The following is a 14,096-nucleotide window of genomic DNA, read 5'->3' as shown; positions in this document are numbered from 1 at the left end:
CAGTTCTGGAAAATGATCTTGTGGGATATAGGCTATGACCCTTGTTCAAATAAAGTGTCACTCAGATCTGGAAAATCACCACTCGACTTTATAAGCTTGTTATATAACATGTTTCATGTCAGACAGCAGCATTCCCCAGTCGGCCTCCTCCCTCTGGAGCAGCAGCAGGCTTCCTGCCAGTGTCAGGATGTCAGCCTGGCTCCTTCCTTACGCCAAGACACAAACACACACAAATGCACTGGTACACACTCTCTGTGTAGCATATTTCACTAGTTCTTGTGTTTTGTTATTTCCTGTTGTGTTTCCCTCTAAATGTCTCAACCTTGTTTCTCAAATTTACCTGGTAGTGAAATAACAAACAAGTATCATTACATTTAAAAAACATTTGAATATTAATAATTGAGTCTTTCTCCTGCTCTTTATCTTGGGATCAGGGGTGTCTTGAGGCAGTTCTTGCGCGGCAGGGAGAAGTCGACGGCCTCTCATCTCTGGCCCAGCAGGTTCTTGAGGAGACGTACATCAGCAGCCGCGTCAGTGTCACCGCCACCCAGCTCACCACCCGCTACCACTCCCTGCTGCTCAACGTACAGGTTTGTTAGTTTTGACTTCCATGACTTCACAGAATAATCAAAAACAAAACAGATCTGTTCTGTTAAATACTTGCTGCTCAGCTGGCACACACACACACACACACACACACACACACACACGTAAATTAAGCATCCTCTGAATTAACAAATGAGGAAAATTAATAGTGCAAACAATATCCAAGCAATGCACATGTATACAAAACACTGTGCAATTAAGCATTATGAAATACTTTCACATAAATGCATAAATTAGTAGAATTAAAGCAGTAAACATGCTGGTGAAGAACATGACTTGTTGGAGTTGGTTTTTATTGTTTTTCATGTCTGTTTTATCCTCTGTAGATTCTAAACAGCTCAGTTTGTAGAAAGAATGTACTTGGTTTTAAAAAAGCACAACCTTGGACTGTGCTCCAATGTGCCTTTGAGCTCTAATGTCTAATGGAAGGCTCTCCTCTGGCTGTTAAGGGTTCGTTTAGGTCTCTGATACTGCTGTAAATGATCACATTTTCCTTAATGGGGCTCTGGAGACTTGTGTGTCCCGGTAGGCTGCACCTTGCTCCTTTGTCTCTTGGCTCGCCACAGCCGCTGACACTAGGAAGCTGTCAGAGGGCTCCTCTTCGTTGTAATTTGTGCTTGTTCTTTGCAATTAAAGGAACATGTTACCTGTCAACTGCCAGTGTCTCGCTAACTGATGTCTCTGGAAAAACTATGCGGTCCCTGCAGGATCCTGCAGGGATTTGTATTTATGACTATTGCAGCAACTGTTTGTGATGTTTTGCCAAAAGTGGTGGGATTTGACATAAATTATAGGTCCGGTATTCTAAACATGCAGATTCATTGCTGTAATTGTTGTTTCTGCACAGAGTTATTCCACACTGTGCAGTGCAATCATTTCACGGGATTCTACATGAACAATGGCTTCTGATGGATCAAAACAATGTCAATAAAAGGATTCATTTTTTTTTCAAATTTCACTTTTTTTTTTGTACTGCAGATTTTTGTTGCATTTTAATCGTCTCATGGTTAAGAGAATGCAATTTCCTCCTGACGACACTAACTCCAGATTCGTAGGTTTTAATGAATTGCTTCTCTGAATGTCTGTCTGGCCACTCCTTGTTAGTTATATGATGCCCTGCACAGTCTGCCTCTCAGTTCCTCCCTCAGCAACATTTCCACTTTCTATATCTTCACACAGTGTTTCAGCTGCTGTATATTCAGCCACCAGCTTCACCCCTCTTTTCCATTTGATGTCTCTTAACCAGCTACTCAGTCGTTTATCTTTTTTTTCCTGCAGCTGCCTCATTATTCAGATAAACCATTTCTTCGTTGCATTGTTCGATGTAATTGTTGGTTTTCATGCTGCGCTTGCTGTTTACCCTTCATTGTTGCCAATACTCATTCAGTTGCTCATCATTATCAAGGGTGAAGATAGTTTATCAGTCTGTGTACCAACACTCCCACGTCCCAATGTTTTTTACATACATTGCTGGAGTTATTGCCTGCATTGTGCTTTTCAGATATTATCTCACCATGAAATCAAATGCTCTGACAGTTTTAACTTTGTTTCTTTAAACCCCATTAAAGGAGCTTTTAGGGGTTATCCCTGTGAGACCCGCCGCTGTTGCGCTGTACACTCAGATGGAGCCTTTTTATTTGTCTGTTCCTTTTAGGGGGGGGCTAAAGGAAAATCAATAGAGCTTCACTGGTCTGGGGCTAAGGCCATAATTAAGCACTACAGAAGGCAATCTTACACCCGGCACCAGGAATGAAAAAGCTTTTCCAGCACTACATTGATTTTTTTTGTTTTTTCTTTTTTACACCTTCTTCTATTCGTGAGTGTGTATGTGCGTATTTGTCCCCCTTTTCACTTCCTCACCTTTGTTTCTCTGGTTGTGTGCTACCAACACCCTTCCTTCCCCGCGATGGATAAGCTCACAGTCATGCCAACACATGTATGCGCACACAAAACATCCCTCTCGTACCGCGGACGCCTGCAATTATGCTGTGTGAAGAGAGGGCCATATGGGCTTGAGGTGGGAAGCCGCTACCTCCGTCTAGTCAGAAAAGGTGTGCACTCAGCACTATCAGCTAATTGGGGTTTCTCACCACAGGATTTGCAAGTTGAGTGAATAATGTGTCAAACCTGCGAGAAATCCTTCCTATCCTTGCGGTGTTATCGACTCTAAATCTCAGTCAAGTGGATAATGCCAGAAAAACATAAAAACCCATCTTGGCCTTGCACGGAAGCTATTGACATTGAGCAGATGAAAGGGGGAGGGGGCGGGGGCAGATATTTTCTGTTTTGATGGCTGATCAGAGAGCTCGTGGTCCTTGGTGCCTCGGTGTTCGGCTGCCGGGGCTCATCTCACACCTTAGAAGAAGACTCAAGCCGTGTTTCCTGATTTTTCCCTGACCGAAAGCTGTCAATCTTTGAAAAGTCACATCAGTTCCATCTGAGAAAAGGCTGCAGCAGTTCTCCCAGGGATTTTTTTTTTCTACTTACACATAAAAATAAAAGTGTGAATACAAATCTTTAAAGACATTGAAATAAATGTCAAACATTCCATAGATGTTTTTGCCAAGTGGACTGCTGCCAAAAAAGAAAAAGCAGCCCTGAATCTGATGTGCTTCACACATTTTCTATGCAGCAGGGTGATTTGAAGAACTATTAATATGCACTGCAGATTCTGCTATCATTATGGATGTAATACCTACGTCTGCACAGTAAATCTGAACTAACATTAAATTTGTGGAAGCTTTACTCTGATCTTTTGTGCAATCGATTTTCAGGACACCATCAAGCAGCTCCAGGAGGAGTTGAAGAGCATTGAAGAGACAGAAAACCTTTGTGTGTCCTTTACCGAGTGGCTCAGCTCGACTCAAAAAGGCTTCAACACACTGACTGACACTTCTGAACCTCTGGACCGGGTGGCCATGGAGAGGAAATTGAAGAGACTGGAGGTATTGATCTGCTAACTTAAATCCGCATGGTGTTTACCTTTGTGATTGGATTCCTGATATTTCACAGTCACTTTTCTGTGCACTGAAATGTTGCTGTATATGTGACATGTACAAGCTGCAGCACTTTTCTTAACACACCACCTGGAGCAGCTTGTAATAAATCACCACAGATGCGTTCGTATGGTAAACCGATGAGTTCACAAGAACCTGAACACAAATTAGAAAGTCTAGATTATACGCGCCAGCAGAAATGTCCATTTGAAAGCAGTGTAGGATACCTCTGAGTAACATCACGTGCACAGATTTCTTTGGCAGCTACTTCATGCTTGGCCAGCAAAATACGCACAGACTTTCCATAAAGCGTGCAAAGCACACACCGCACATATGATATTTGGATAGCGTCCGCTTCGAAAACTGTTTCTGTGTGCTGTTTTATCGAAAACTGGCATCGCAGGGAAGGAGAAGAGCTGGGACATGGGAAGCTCACCATTCGGGTTTGTTTGGCAAAGTTGGTATTGAATGTGGAGGATTGGACGAGTGTGTGTGTGTATCGATCAGCTCTTTATGAAGACAAAGCTGGTGCTGCTTTAGAGGAAGCCTGGTTGCAGGGAGAGACGTCCCACTGTGAGTAAGAGGATGAAGAAGCGCCGGTGTCAGGAGCCTGCTGGCACAGACACTGTAATTGATGCAGTGCCCTTACTGCTTCACATCTCGCTCTCACACACACACACGCACGCTCGCTCACACACACACACGCACACACTCACACACACACACACGTGCTTCTGTGCCTTATGGAGGCAGCACATTGATTTACATTCATTTCCTACATACTGTATAATCGGCTTTACCTCCAGCTAAACCCAAACCCAGTTTGACTCTAAAACATGCATTCACCTCAGAATATTATAAATTCCCAAATGGAAACTTGTGCACCGTTTTTCTTCGCTTTCTCAACATTGGTTTTTGTTTCACAAAGCCCATCGAGAGTCTCGGCTAACAAGCTGCTAAATCCCTGAGTCTTGTGTGATTTCACACATTTTGAAACTTCAGTTCTTTAACTATCACTTTCTTTTGTCTTCCTATCCTGAAACGCGATCACACACACACACACACACACACACACACACACACACACACACACACACACACACACACACACACACACCCAGCCAGACATTTACAATACATCGTCTGTTGTGGTCTTCTGGAGTAATCCGTGTCTCGGATCAATGCTCTCTCCCTGCACAGGGACCAAGGACATGCTGCCACCGCATGTGTCCTTCTAACAGTGCAGATAACACATGAATGCTCCATCACTTACTCATCTCCTGCAGTGAGGGCCACCGGGCTGTTCACTGAGCTGAGATGATTATCCATTGACACAAAGACCGCTAGTCAATAGCTATGTCAAGGGCCATTAGTTGGATTTGGACTTTATTTAACTGTAAAGCCGTGAGCCACAGTGTGTCACATCAGCCAAGAAATGTACAGTGGCTTTATAAATAATATGAAAAAGTAAGGTATTGTAAGACCTGCAGATTAATTTGGGCTGGGTAGGAGTGTTGTGATTTTGATGCTATTCTTAGAGACTTATGGTTTAGTTCAATTTTATTAAGGCCTGTATCTTCCAAACAGCTGCAAGGTTGCTTCTTCAAGAAATGCAGAGTACTATGCAAAATAGACAATTGTTGGTTCTCATTATTGAGCACACCATGCAAATTTTGTTTGTAATTTCACTTACATTTCATTAATGTTCAAGGACTTTGCTTTTCTAAATTCCCTGTTGTGCTCAGTCAGGAAAAGGTGGATGTATTATAAATAGTTTTGTTATTGAAATAAGGTGTAATCTCGGCCGGTGGAGTTTTATTGACGTTGACATCTTTGTCAACTGGAATTTTCTTTGTTTGATGGCCTTTTGTTTGTTTTTTATCTCCTGGTACTCTATATTTCCCTTCCTAATGTGAGGAAGTAACAAACAAATACCAATTTTTTTTTAAAGCAAATTTCATATTTGATATTTTAACAAATACATTTAGTTTTACAGATGTCCTACATCACAGAATTCAATTTGATGCTGATGGGATTTTGTTCATTTTTGCTGTTCATCCCTTCAAAACAGAGACTAATAAGCAGCTCACGGGGTCATCTTCTGTAGACGGTGTAAATGATGAACGCTGTTGTCGGTGCCACAGTTGATGGATTACAGTAGGCAAACGAGCCTCCTTACTAACGCAGAATAAGAATCGGTGGCCCCAGCGCTCATCGTTTACAGCAGGTGAACAAGCAACTTGACACAGATAATTGGGGTTGACAGTGTACACGGCGGGCCACACTGCGTTGAGAACCCTCATCTATAACATTCGTCACACTGTGTTGTCTGCGATGCACGTTCAAGCCTTCGAGCTGTAGCTGCAGCGAGTCGTCAATTAATCTATTGCTTTACAAGTATTTTTTTTTTTCACTTAAATATAGATTATTATTGAATATAATAAATCTATTTTTACATAAATGGCAAATATAATGTAATGACATTTTGAGACAAAAAATCTTTTCACAGTTTCATGCAGTCTGATCTATTGAAGTGTGTTTTGGAGGAAAAAATTCCTGGAAGAGGGGAATCACTTTGAACACTTTTCCCCCTATCAACCTTAATCTAACTCAACGGTTTAATCTGTCTCATAATTAGTATTGGTTATGCAAATGTGCAATTAAAAACAATCAAATTTCGATGGAACGTTTGATGAATTGCTTACAGTGTGCTGCAGCCTTCCAAGTGTAAATCAACATTTATATGACTTGTGGTGCTTCGAGGAAGAAGACACGTTGCCAGATGTTTTGTGAAATGCAGGCAGTGCAACTGAATATACAGCGGTTTAAATAGCAATTACTATTATTTCTTTCTTTTGCTCACATTAGCTCATAGAATATGGTGAATTTGAGATATATTGAGTGTTGCTTGTTATGGTGGTGTGAGGCAGAAGTATTGTTATTGGAGTGATGAAGAAGCCTGGAGGGTCATATCGAGCAGGAAGCGCAGACGTGTGCAGGCAGACTCAGGTCTCGTTAGATTATATTACCAACAGCCTTAGCTGGAGGTCTGGGGTTGTTGAAGTGTGAGGCTACTCACAACTCAAGCAATAATAGACCAATGATGAAAGCTAGATGGCATCCCATTGAGTGGAAGTCACTGTGTGTGTGTGTGTGTGTGTGTGTGTGTGTGTGTGTGTGTGTGTGTGTGTGTGTAACGTTATGGTTGCCCTGGAAACCCCTGCAGCTACTGGTGCCTGTTAAGGGTATTTATAATTGGGTCCTCCTTTCATATTATTTCTGTGGTTTCGCCACACCTTGACCTCCCAGTCTTCTCCACATCTCGCCATGCAGGTGTTAGCCTACCTGATGGGTTCAAAGCCTTTCAGACGCGCCGCCTGCCTGGCCCTGGTGATCGGGGCAGCACTGGAGGTGAAGGACAAAGAAATCTGCTCTGTAGAAATGAATGTTTCCTCTCAAAGTCAAAGGGTTTTTTTGGTTTTTAATCTTTGTGTATCAGTATAATAATTCTTGATACTCTATTAAAGGAGAAGCTCCGTTAGCTCTGCAGTGGGTGAATTACACCGGGTGACGGTAATTTTGCGACTGTGATCGTGCAGTGGCAGCACCTGTAATGAGCTGTGTTCTGCTCTCTTGCATGCAGACTCTCCAGTCTGAGCTTCAGCATGGTCATGGGTTCCTGAAGTCCCTGAGGGAGCGTGCAGAGCAGGCCGCGGGCTTCCTCAATGAGGCCGAAGCTGAAACTTTAGGAGGAGAGGTAGAGGCACGTCTGTCCCAGCTGGAGGAGCTGGCCGGAGGCCTGAGGCAGGAGCGCAGCTTCTTGGAACGGGCGTCGCTGCTAGCTAAGGAGTTCCAGGACCGGTACAGGGCTCAGGCTCAGTGGCTGGTGGAGACCAGGGCTTCGCTCAGGAACCCCGTGGAGCCCAAAGCTGAACTGTACCAGCGCAGAGCACAGCTGGCCAAGTACAAGGTAAAGACTTCCATCACTGGCCCATAATTTTGCTCTGTGGACTGAACTGCAAGCAAGATGTTACTGAATATCATCAGCTTAATGGACCACATGAGTGACCTTGCATGTTTCAGGCCATTAACTTTAAAATTGAATATTCTTTAATTAACTGCTCGTTCATTTTCAAGAGCATACTACTGTTGCTTTTTATATTCATGGATGCCTGCGGTGCACTCATGGTAGTAAAGACGAGAATTGTCCATCTGTGTGTTCAGACTCTATTGCAGATGGTCCAGTCCCATGATGGATCCATCAGGTCAGTGGTGGAGAAGGGAGACGCTCTGTTGGCGTCTGTCCACTACCCGTCTATTAGAGACAAAATGAACAGACTGCAGAAGGACTACGCAGGACTCTGTCACACTGCCATGGTGAGAACATGTGCTGCGATGACGATGTTCATGTTTTTCTGTTATTTAACGTCAAAAGGATTTCATATCGGTTTGTAAATCTACAGTAAGTATAGAGTGTGTCTGATCTCTGTGGTCCAGGCTCATGTTGAGAACCTGGAAATCCAGGTGAGGGAACAGGAAGCTTACCACAACGAGCTGCAGGAGGTGGAGCGCTGGCTGCTGCAGATGTCGAGCAGGATGGTGACTCCTGATCCCAGTGTGAGCGGTAGCTTGGAGGCAGCCACTCAACAGCTGGCCAGACACAAGGTGACCAAACACTCATGTTTATAGCCGACCATGCAAGAAGCTCATCCACTCGGGCCTGTCTCCATGTGTTTTGTCACCGGCAGACAGACCCTCCTCGCGTAACGTCTCCACAGGATATTCTTCTCTAACATGATCCCGCCTTCCCTCTCCATCCTTCACAGGCCATCATGGAGGAAATAGCGGGCTTTGAGGATCGCCTGGCAGGGCTGAAAGAGCGCGGGGACCACCTGGTACAGGGCTGCAGCGATCGCGTGCAGAACAGGCTGAGACAGCAGGTCCAGGCTCACCAGCAAGGCACCAGAGACAGCTACTCTGCCATCTGTAGCACAGCGCAGAGAGTGAGTGAGGAGGAGGAGAAGGGAAGCGGGAGGGAGGGAAAGCAGAGATGTGGAGGGAGGGAAGTATTGGTCGAGGCTAAAAAAAGACGTTCTGTGCTTGAAGTAGTGGAATAGTTCTCACACATTTATAATGTAAGACATGCATTTGGAACTCGGACATTTGCACAGACCTGCATGGACGTGCATGTCGCCACATGTGTGCACAGACACACACTTCCCCTACATATCGGCGCTGTTAATATTCCAACGGCCCAGACATCCACTTAATCCTAACCCATTCTGACACTTCAACCCGTCTCTCAAGACAGCCCTTCACTGCCAGTGTAGAGGGCACCACCAGTTAATGCTGCCAGAGCGGAGCTCAACAGCAGCCCCACTCAGACAGACCCCAGCAGCCAAAATCACTAACTCAATCTCCACGTATTAATCTCCACGTATCCCCTGTCAACTCTACTGTTTCATGCCTGAGCCAAAAAATGGTCACACGCCACTATTCAGTATATCTGGCGAGTACTTTAATCCAGCGCCACTCTGTCAGTCTGGCAACCTCTCCTCTGTCATCATAGCTCACCTCCCAAGATACTACCTCCACCACCGCTCGCACATCCAATCTGGCATTGTGTGATCCAGCCATACTTTACCACTACGCTGCCTGGCTTCCCTACAACTGCGCCTCCAGTGTCGCCACGGCTGCCAACTGTGTCCCAGCGCAACACAGCTCTAATATCCTGCCTGCCACTTGCCACCATGCCAGCCTTCTAGCCTTTGCCAAATGCAGTGGGCACTTTGCCAGCAAATGCCCCCCTCACTTCTCTCTTTCGGGCTCTCATATTAACACTGTCAATCAGACCTTGGTGTTTCATTCTCCCCTGGAGGGCATGGACGCCTCCACATTCAACACCTGTTAAATATAATGCTGTATTAGTGCCTTTTTACCCTGCTTTTGTCATTTAATATGTCTTTGTGTTTAGACACGATTCCACCCACAGCATGTTTTCTTCTTTCAGTCTTTCACTGTGTCACTGTGTGGTACGTTTTTTTCTCAAACATATAGAGATTTGCATTTCCCCCCGCCTCTGTTTTACAGGTATATCAGAGTCTTGATCATGAGCTGCAGAGACACGTGAGTCTGCAAGACACACTGCAGCAGTGCCAGACATGGCTGAGCTCAGTTTCAGAGGAACCAGAACCTCCCACGCATCCTTCACTAAGCTTGGAGGAGTCTCTGCAGCAGGTCAGTAAGCTCAAGCTTGCTATTTGTACTTGGTGTCAGTCATAATTAATTTGCATTTGTTTTCAGCTTATCTTTTGCCTCCTGCAATTATGCACATATCCTGTGATTAATAATAAGTCCGTACATGGTAATGGAATCAATGTAAATTATGCTAATTGCATGAGAAGATGCAAGTTTATAGACTCTCCAAAAGAATTTATGTTACCAGCCATAAATTGAGTGAAAACAATTGAAGTCTTGGATCAACAGGTGAAGCAGGAGCGAGCCCTGCAGGAACAGGCCAGCACATACCTCCAGCTCGTGTGTTCAACATGTGACCTGACAGAACCGAGGGTCAGGGAGACTGCAGCAGCGATTCAACAGGTCAAACTGCAGGTCAGTTCACTACAGAATCCCGTCAAATACAAGACAGTGAACACTTGCGGCTTCAGCAAATCTATAGACAAGAAAAAACTTCTGTTGATCTAATATCTGATCATAATGCACTTGTTTTTGGTTGTTTTTTTTTTTTTTTTTTTTTTTTTTTTTTTGTTGCTAGATTGAGGAGCGTATGCTTTTGTGTGAGGAGGTGGCAGACAGCTGGAGAGACGTCGAGGAGCAAAAAGCTGATTTGCAGACACACCTAAGGGAGACTGAGCAACAACTCCAGAGCCTCGTTAGGAGACCAGCAGAGCTGGACCCCAAAATTGCACAGAATCAGCTGGACAAGGCACAGGTCACTGATCTTTTAGTATGATCTTCATCAGTCATATTTATTATGAATGATTGGTCCTACAATGAGAATAATTGGTTGCAAGTATGTGAAGGCAAAAATTGTCCAAATCTCATCGTTATGATAAAGTTTCAAACTACCCAACTTTTACGCAAGTGTCTGTTGTTTCTTACAGGAGTTCCTCCAGCAGATTAGAGAGAGACAATCTGAGGTAACGCGTTTGAACGAAGCCATCAGCAGGTTGACAGGTGGACAGGCCTGTCCTGCCCTGGAGGAGATAAGAAGACTGAAGAGAGGCTGGGTGGACCTGGGCCAGCGGGCTGAGGAGCTGGAGGCTCAGCGGGGGGAGGACATGCAGCAAAGTGGAGAATACCAGGAGAGCGTGGTTGCAGTGGAGGAACTCTTCCATCAAGTATCCAGAGAATGGGACTACCTCGCTCGGTATTTGGAGTTCATTTGATAACTTCAGTATGTCATTTACAGAATAAACCTCCCCTGATATTACAGCTGTTGCTTTATGATATTATACCTAGGGCTGACACAGAGAGTACAAGTGAGCATCTGGAAGCTCTGAAAAAGCTTGCAAGTGACCTGGAGGATCAGAGAGAAACTCTAGAAGATCTTAGAGACCAGAGACATGCTATCCTCCCTCGTCTAAGCCTCCTCGATAAAGAGCTGGTCAAACAACAGGTGACAGCAGTAGATTTTTAATTGAAGTCTGTCTTTTAATCTGGTCAGAGATACAGTACGTAATGTGGAGGTGTGTTTCTGTTCACCAGGTGGGCCACCTGGAGCAGCGCTGGGCCCAGCTCGAAACTCTCATTCAGCAAAAAATCCAGGACTCTGCTCAGACATTAGAGGACCTCGCCAGGGTGGAAACACAGCTGAAAGATGCCAGAGAGTGGGTGGAGGAACAGCGTCCCGCACTAACATCTGCATTGAAGACCAGCCCTCCCCCGGATCTGGCTCAGAGTTTCCTCTTTGACCACCTGAGCGTGTGCGTCGAGTTGGAGGCCCGTCAGCAGCTGCTGGGTCAGGCGGTCAGCGAAGCCCAGGCCGTGGCCTCCAGGCTGGGGCTGAGCGAGAAGAGATGCTTACAGGAGCTGGTCGAACAAGCCCAGACTGAGGTGGAGGCTCTGGGGGCTCGGGTTACCCAAAGAAGGAAATACCTCAGTAAGGTGAGCAGCTGGTCTTTTGAATTTGAGATGAGTACACATTTAACTAAGCATCTGGAGAGCTCATCTTTTAACCAATTAATTTGTCCTGAAATAATTAATGTTTAAATGATCTTCTTCAGGCCTTCACAGAGCGAACACAGTTCCTTCAAGGTCTGGGGAGAGCACTGTCTTGGGTACAGCAGCAGGAAAGGAAAGCTCTGATCGACGATCACGTCGCTCTTCTTCCTGAGGACTTGGCCAAACAGGTGGCTGCGTGTCGGGGCGTTCAGAGCGGATTACGGGCTTACCAAAGGGAGCTGGCATCTCTCTGGGTCCAGGGGCGAGAGCTCGAGCGAGACGCCAGCGACAAAGAGCGGGCGGAAACTTTGGCGAGACTCGAGGAATTGCAGGCTGCTTTCGAAACGGCTCTCCAGAAGACGACCCAGCATCTCGCAAGTTTGGAGAAAGCCTTGACCTGCAGGAAGTACTTTCAGGTGGACCTGGACAAGACTTGCCTCTGGTTGAGACGAGCAGATGCAATAACCTTCCCAGAAATCAAGCTCAGCAGTGCTGATGACTGCTCCGAACTGCAGACGCAACTGTCTAACTTTCAAAATGTCCTAGAACAAGCTTCAGAGTATGAAAACCTCCTCCTTATTGTCCAAAGAATAGGCCAAGAGATCCTCCCCACCCTGAATGAGATTGACCATTGCTACTTAGATGAGCGCCTCAATGCCCTGCCTCAGCAGTACAACGCCATCTTAGCTCTTGCCAAAGAGAAGAAGGACAGAGTCCAGCGGATAATGCTAGAGAGGAAAGAGTTCGGTACTTTCTTTGATATCACTCGTAATGCACTGGAGGAACTTCAGGAGCAGTTTGACAATCTGGAAAAGCAGACTATCAGTATGAGAGAGGATGAAGTTCTTAGTTTGATTAAAGAGTATAGAAATATAAATGAAAGTTTGGGTCAAATTAGCCCTGCTGTGAGAGAGCTCAACGGCAAGAATGAGGGTTTTCTCAGCCAGGGTCAACAATACAGAGCTGAAGAGACGCAGCAGCTGGTCAGTCTCCACAATGCACTACAGAGGAGAAATGATCAGAAGATCACTGACTTGAATAAGTGCTTGAAAGTACTAGATGAACACAGCATAGTTTTTTCCACATTAGACTCTGAGTTGAAGTCTGTCCAAGTGAAGTTTGACAGGCTAAAATCAGACAGAGAAGTAAGTGCCATAGATTTAATCTCTTGCCTTTATTCGTTGTTGGAAAGTCTGGAGGGACTGACCTCTCAGACTGAAGAATGTAATCAAGGAACTAAAAATCTTGGTGTGAAGTTTGACGCTGCTGCCTTTCATGAAATGACATTGTTGCAGGAGACTTTGAAGTCTCTGCAGTGTGACATTAAATGTTTTCTTGAAGAAAGTGAAGTGACGATCACGGAGACGGAAGATTTCACAGGAGAGACTCAGAAGACGTTGGACTGGTTGAAGGCTGTGAAGGACGAAATGAAGAAGCCTTTGAAACTTTCAGAAGTCACAACTGAGATGATTCAGAAGGAGGCGCGGAGAGTGAAAACTGTTGAACATGAAGCGAAGAGTAAACTGAGAGTAGCTGATGTTTTAGGAAAGAAAGAAAAGCAGAAATATGAGAGTAGGATGGTGGCTGTTCCTGCTCAAATCGAAGAAAGGCTGAAAGAGCTGACAAAGCTGGGATCTGATGTTCAGCAAGAAGTAATGGCCAAACAGGTGAGTGTGTCTTTTACTGGATAGTTTTTCTCTGTCCAACTATTATCATTTGTATTAAGCCTGATTTTGGAAATTAGGCTTTAGGTGTTAGGTTGTAATTCCAAGTTTATCCTGACTGTGAGCGATCATTCATGGATTAAGCTAATAAAATAAAAATTCAGCAACTGCTACAACGTAGTGTTTCAACATGTTCATAAAAATTGTTTTTCAGCTTAGGTGGTGGAAAAAAAAATCTGAAGTTAATTAAAATACCTTCTCCATTTTCTAGTTGGCGTTGGATCAAGCACTTTCCCTGGTCCAGAGGCACCACTTATCTCTGCAGTCCATGCAGAAATGGCTGGACTCCGCTGCAGCTCTGCTCCAGAGGGCCAGCGACGGGGTGGAGCTGGAGAGCCAGACAGACTGTGCTCAAGACCTGGAAGAAATTTCAGCTCAGGAAAAGAGTTTTGCTGCTAGCCTGGAGGAGCTGAGGGCTTTGGATGCTCCGTTGGGAGAATTCGTGGAGGCCCAAGTGATGGGTGAGCTGAGAGAAAAAGTTCAGGCGATGCAAATGAGAAACACGGAGGTCAAACAGCAGCTGGATGGCTACACAGAAGTGCAGCAGAGGTGTGTGCAATATCATGTTTAAACTCTGTCATTATGT

At 45.0% G+C, this 14,096-nt stretch overlaps 1 protein-coding gene across 5 annotated transcripts in view; it reads left to right on the top strand.

Moving 5' to 3' along the window:
* Window positions 1-14,096, top strand: part of syne1a (spectrin repeat containing, nuclear envelope 1a) — a 109,691-nt gene that overhangs the window by 53,477 nt on the left and 42,118 nt on the right. For all 5 annotated transcript variants that reach the window (XM_030109704.1, XM_030109701.1, XM_030109700.1 and 2 more), the window contains 14 exons: window positions 435-590; window positions 3,381-3,551; window positions 7,246-7,572; window positions 7,827-7,979; window positions 8,100-8,267; window positions 8,429-8,605; window positions 9,693-9,839; window positions 10,089-10,214; window positions 10,378-10,554; window positions 10,727-10,992; window positions 11,085-11,241; window positions 11,331-11,729; window positions 11,849-13,453; window positions 13,722-14,059. In XM_030109704.1, coding sequence (XP_029965564.1) covers window positions 435-590; window positions 3,381-3,551; window positions 7,246-7,572; window positions 7,827-7,979; window positions 8,100-8,267; window positions 8,429-8,605; window positions 9,693-9,839; window positions 10,089-10,214; window positions 10,378-10,554; window positions 10,727-10,992; window positions 11,085-11,241; window positions 11,331-11,729; window positions 11,849-13,453; window positions 13,722-14,059 — 4,367 coding nt within the window. The remainder of the gene's footprint in view (window positions 1-434; window positions 591-3,380; window positions 3,552-7,245; window positions 7,573-7,826; window positions 7,980-8,099; window positions 8,268-8,428; window positions 8,606-9,692; window positions 9,840-10,088; window positions 10,215-10,377; window positions 10,555-10,726; window positions 10,993-11,084; window positions 11,242-11,330; window positions 11,730-11,848; window positions 13,454-13,721; window positions 14,060-14,096) is intronic.

Source organism: Salarias fasciatus, chromosome 15, assembly GCF_902148845.1.
Source record: "Salarias fasciatus chromosome 15, fSalaFa1.1, whole genome shotgun sequence".
Taxonomy (NCBI): domain Eukaryota; kingdom Metazoa; phylum Chordata; class Actinopteri; order Blenniiformes; family Blenniidae; genus Salarias; species Salarias fasciatus.
Note: the sequence above shows the minus strand (reverse complement) of the source record. Positions and strands in the feature narration are given on the sequence as shown.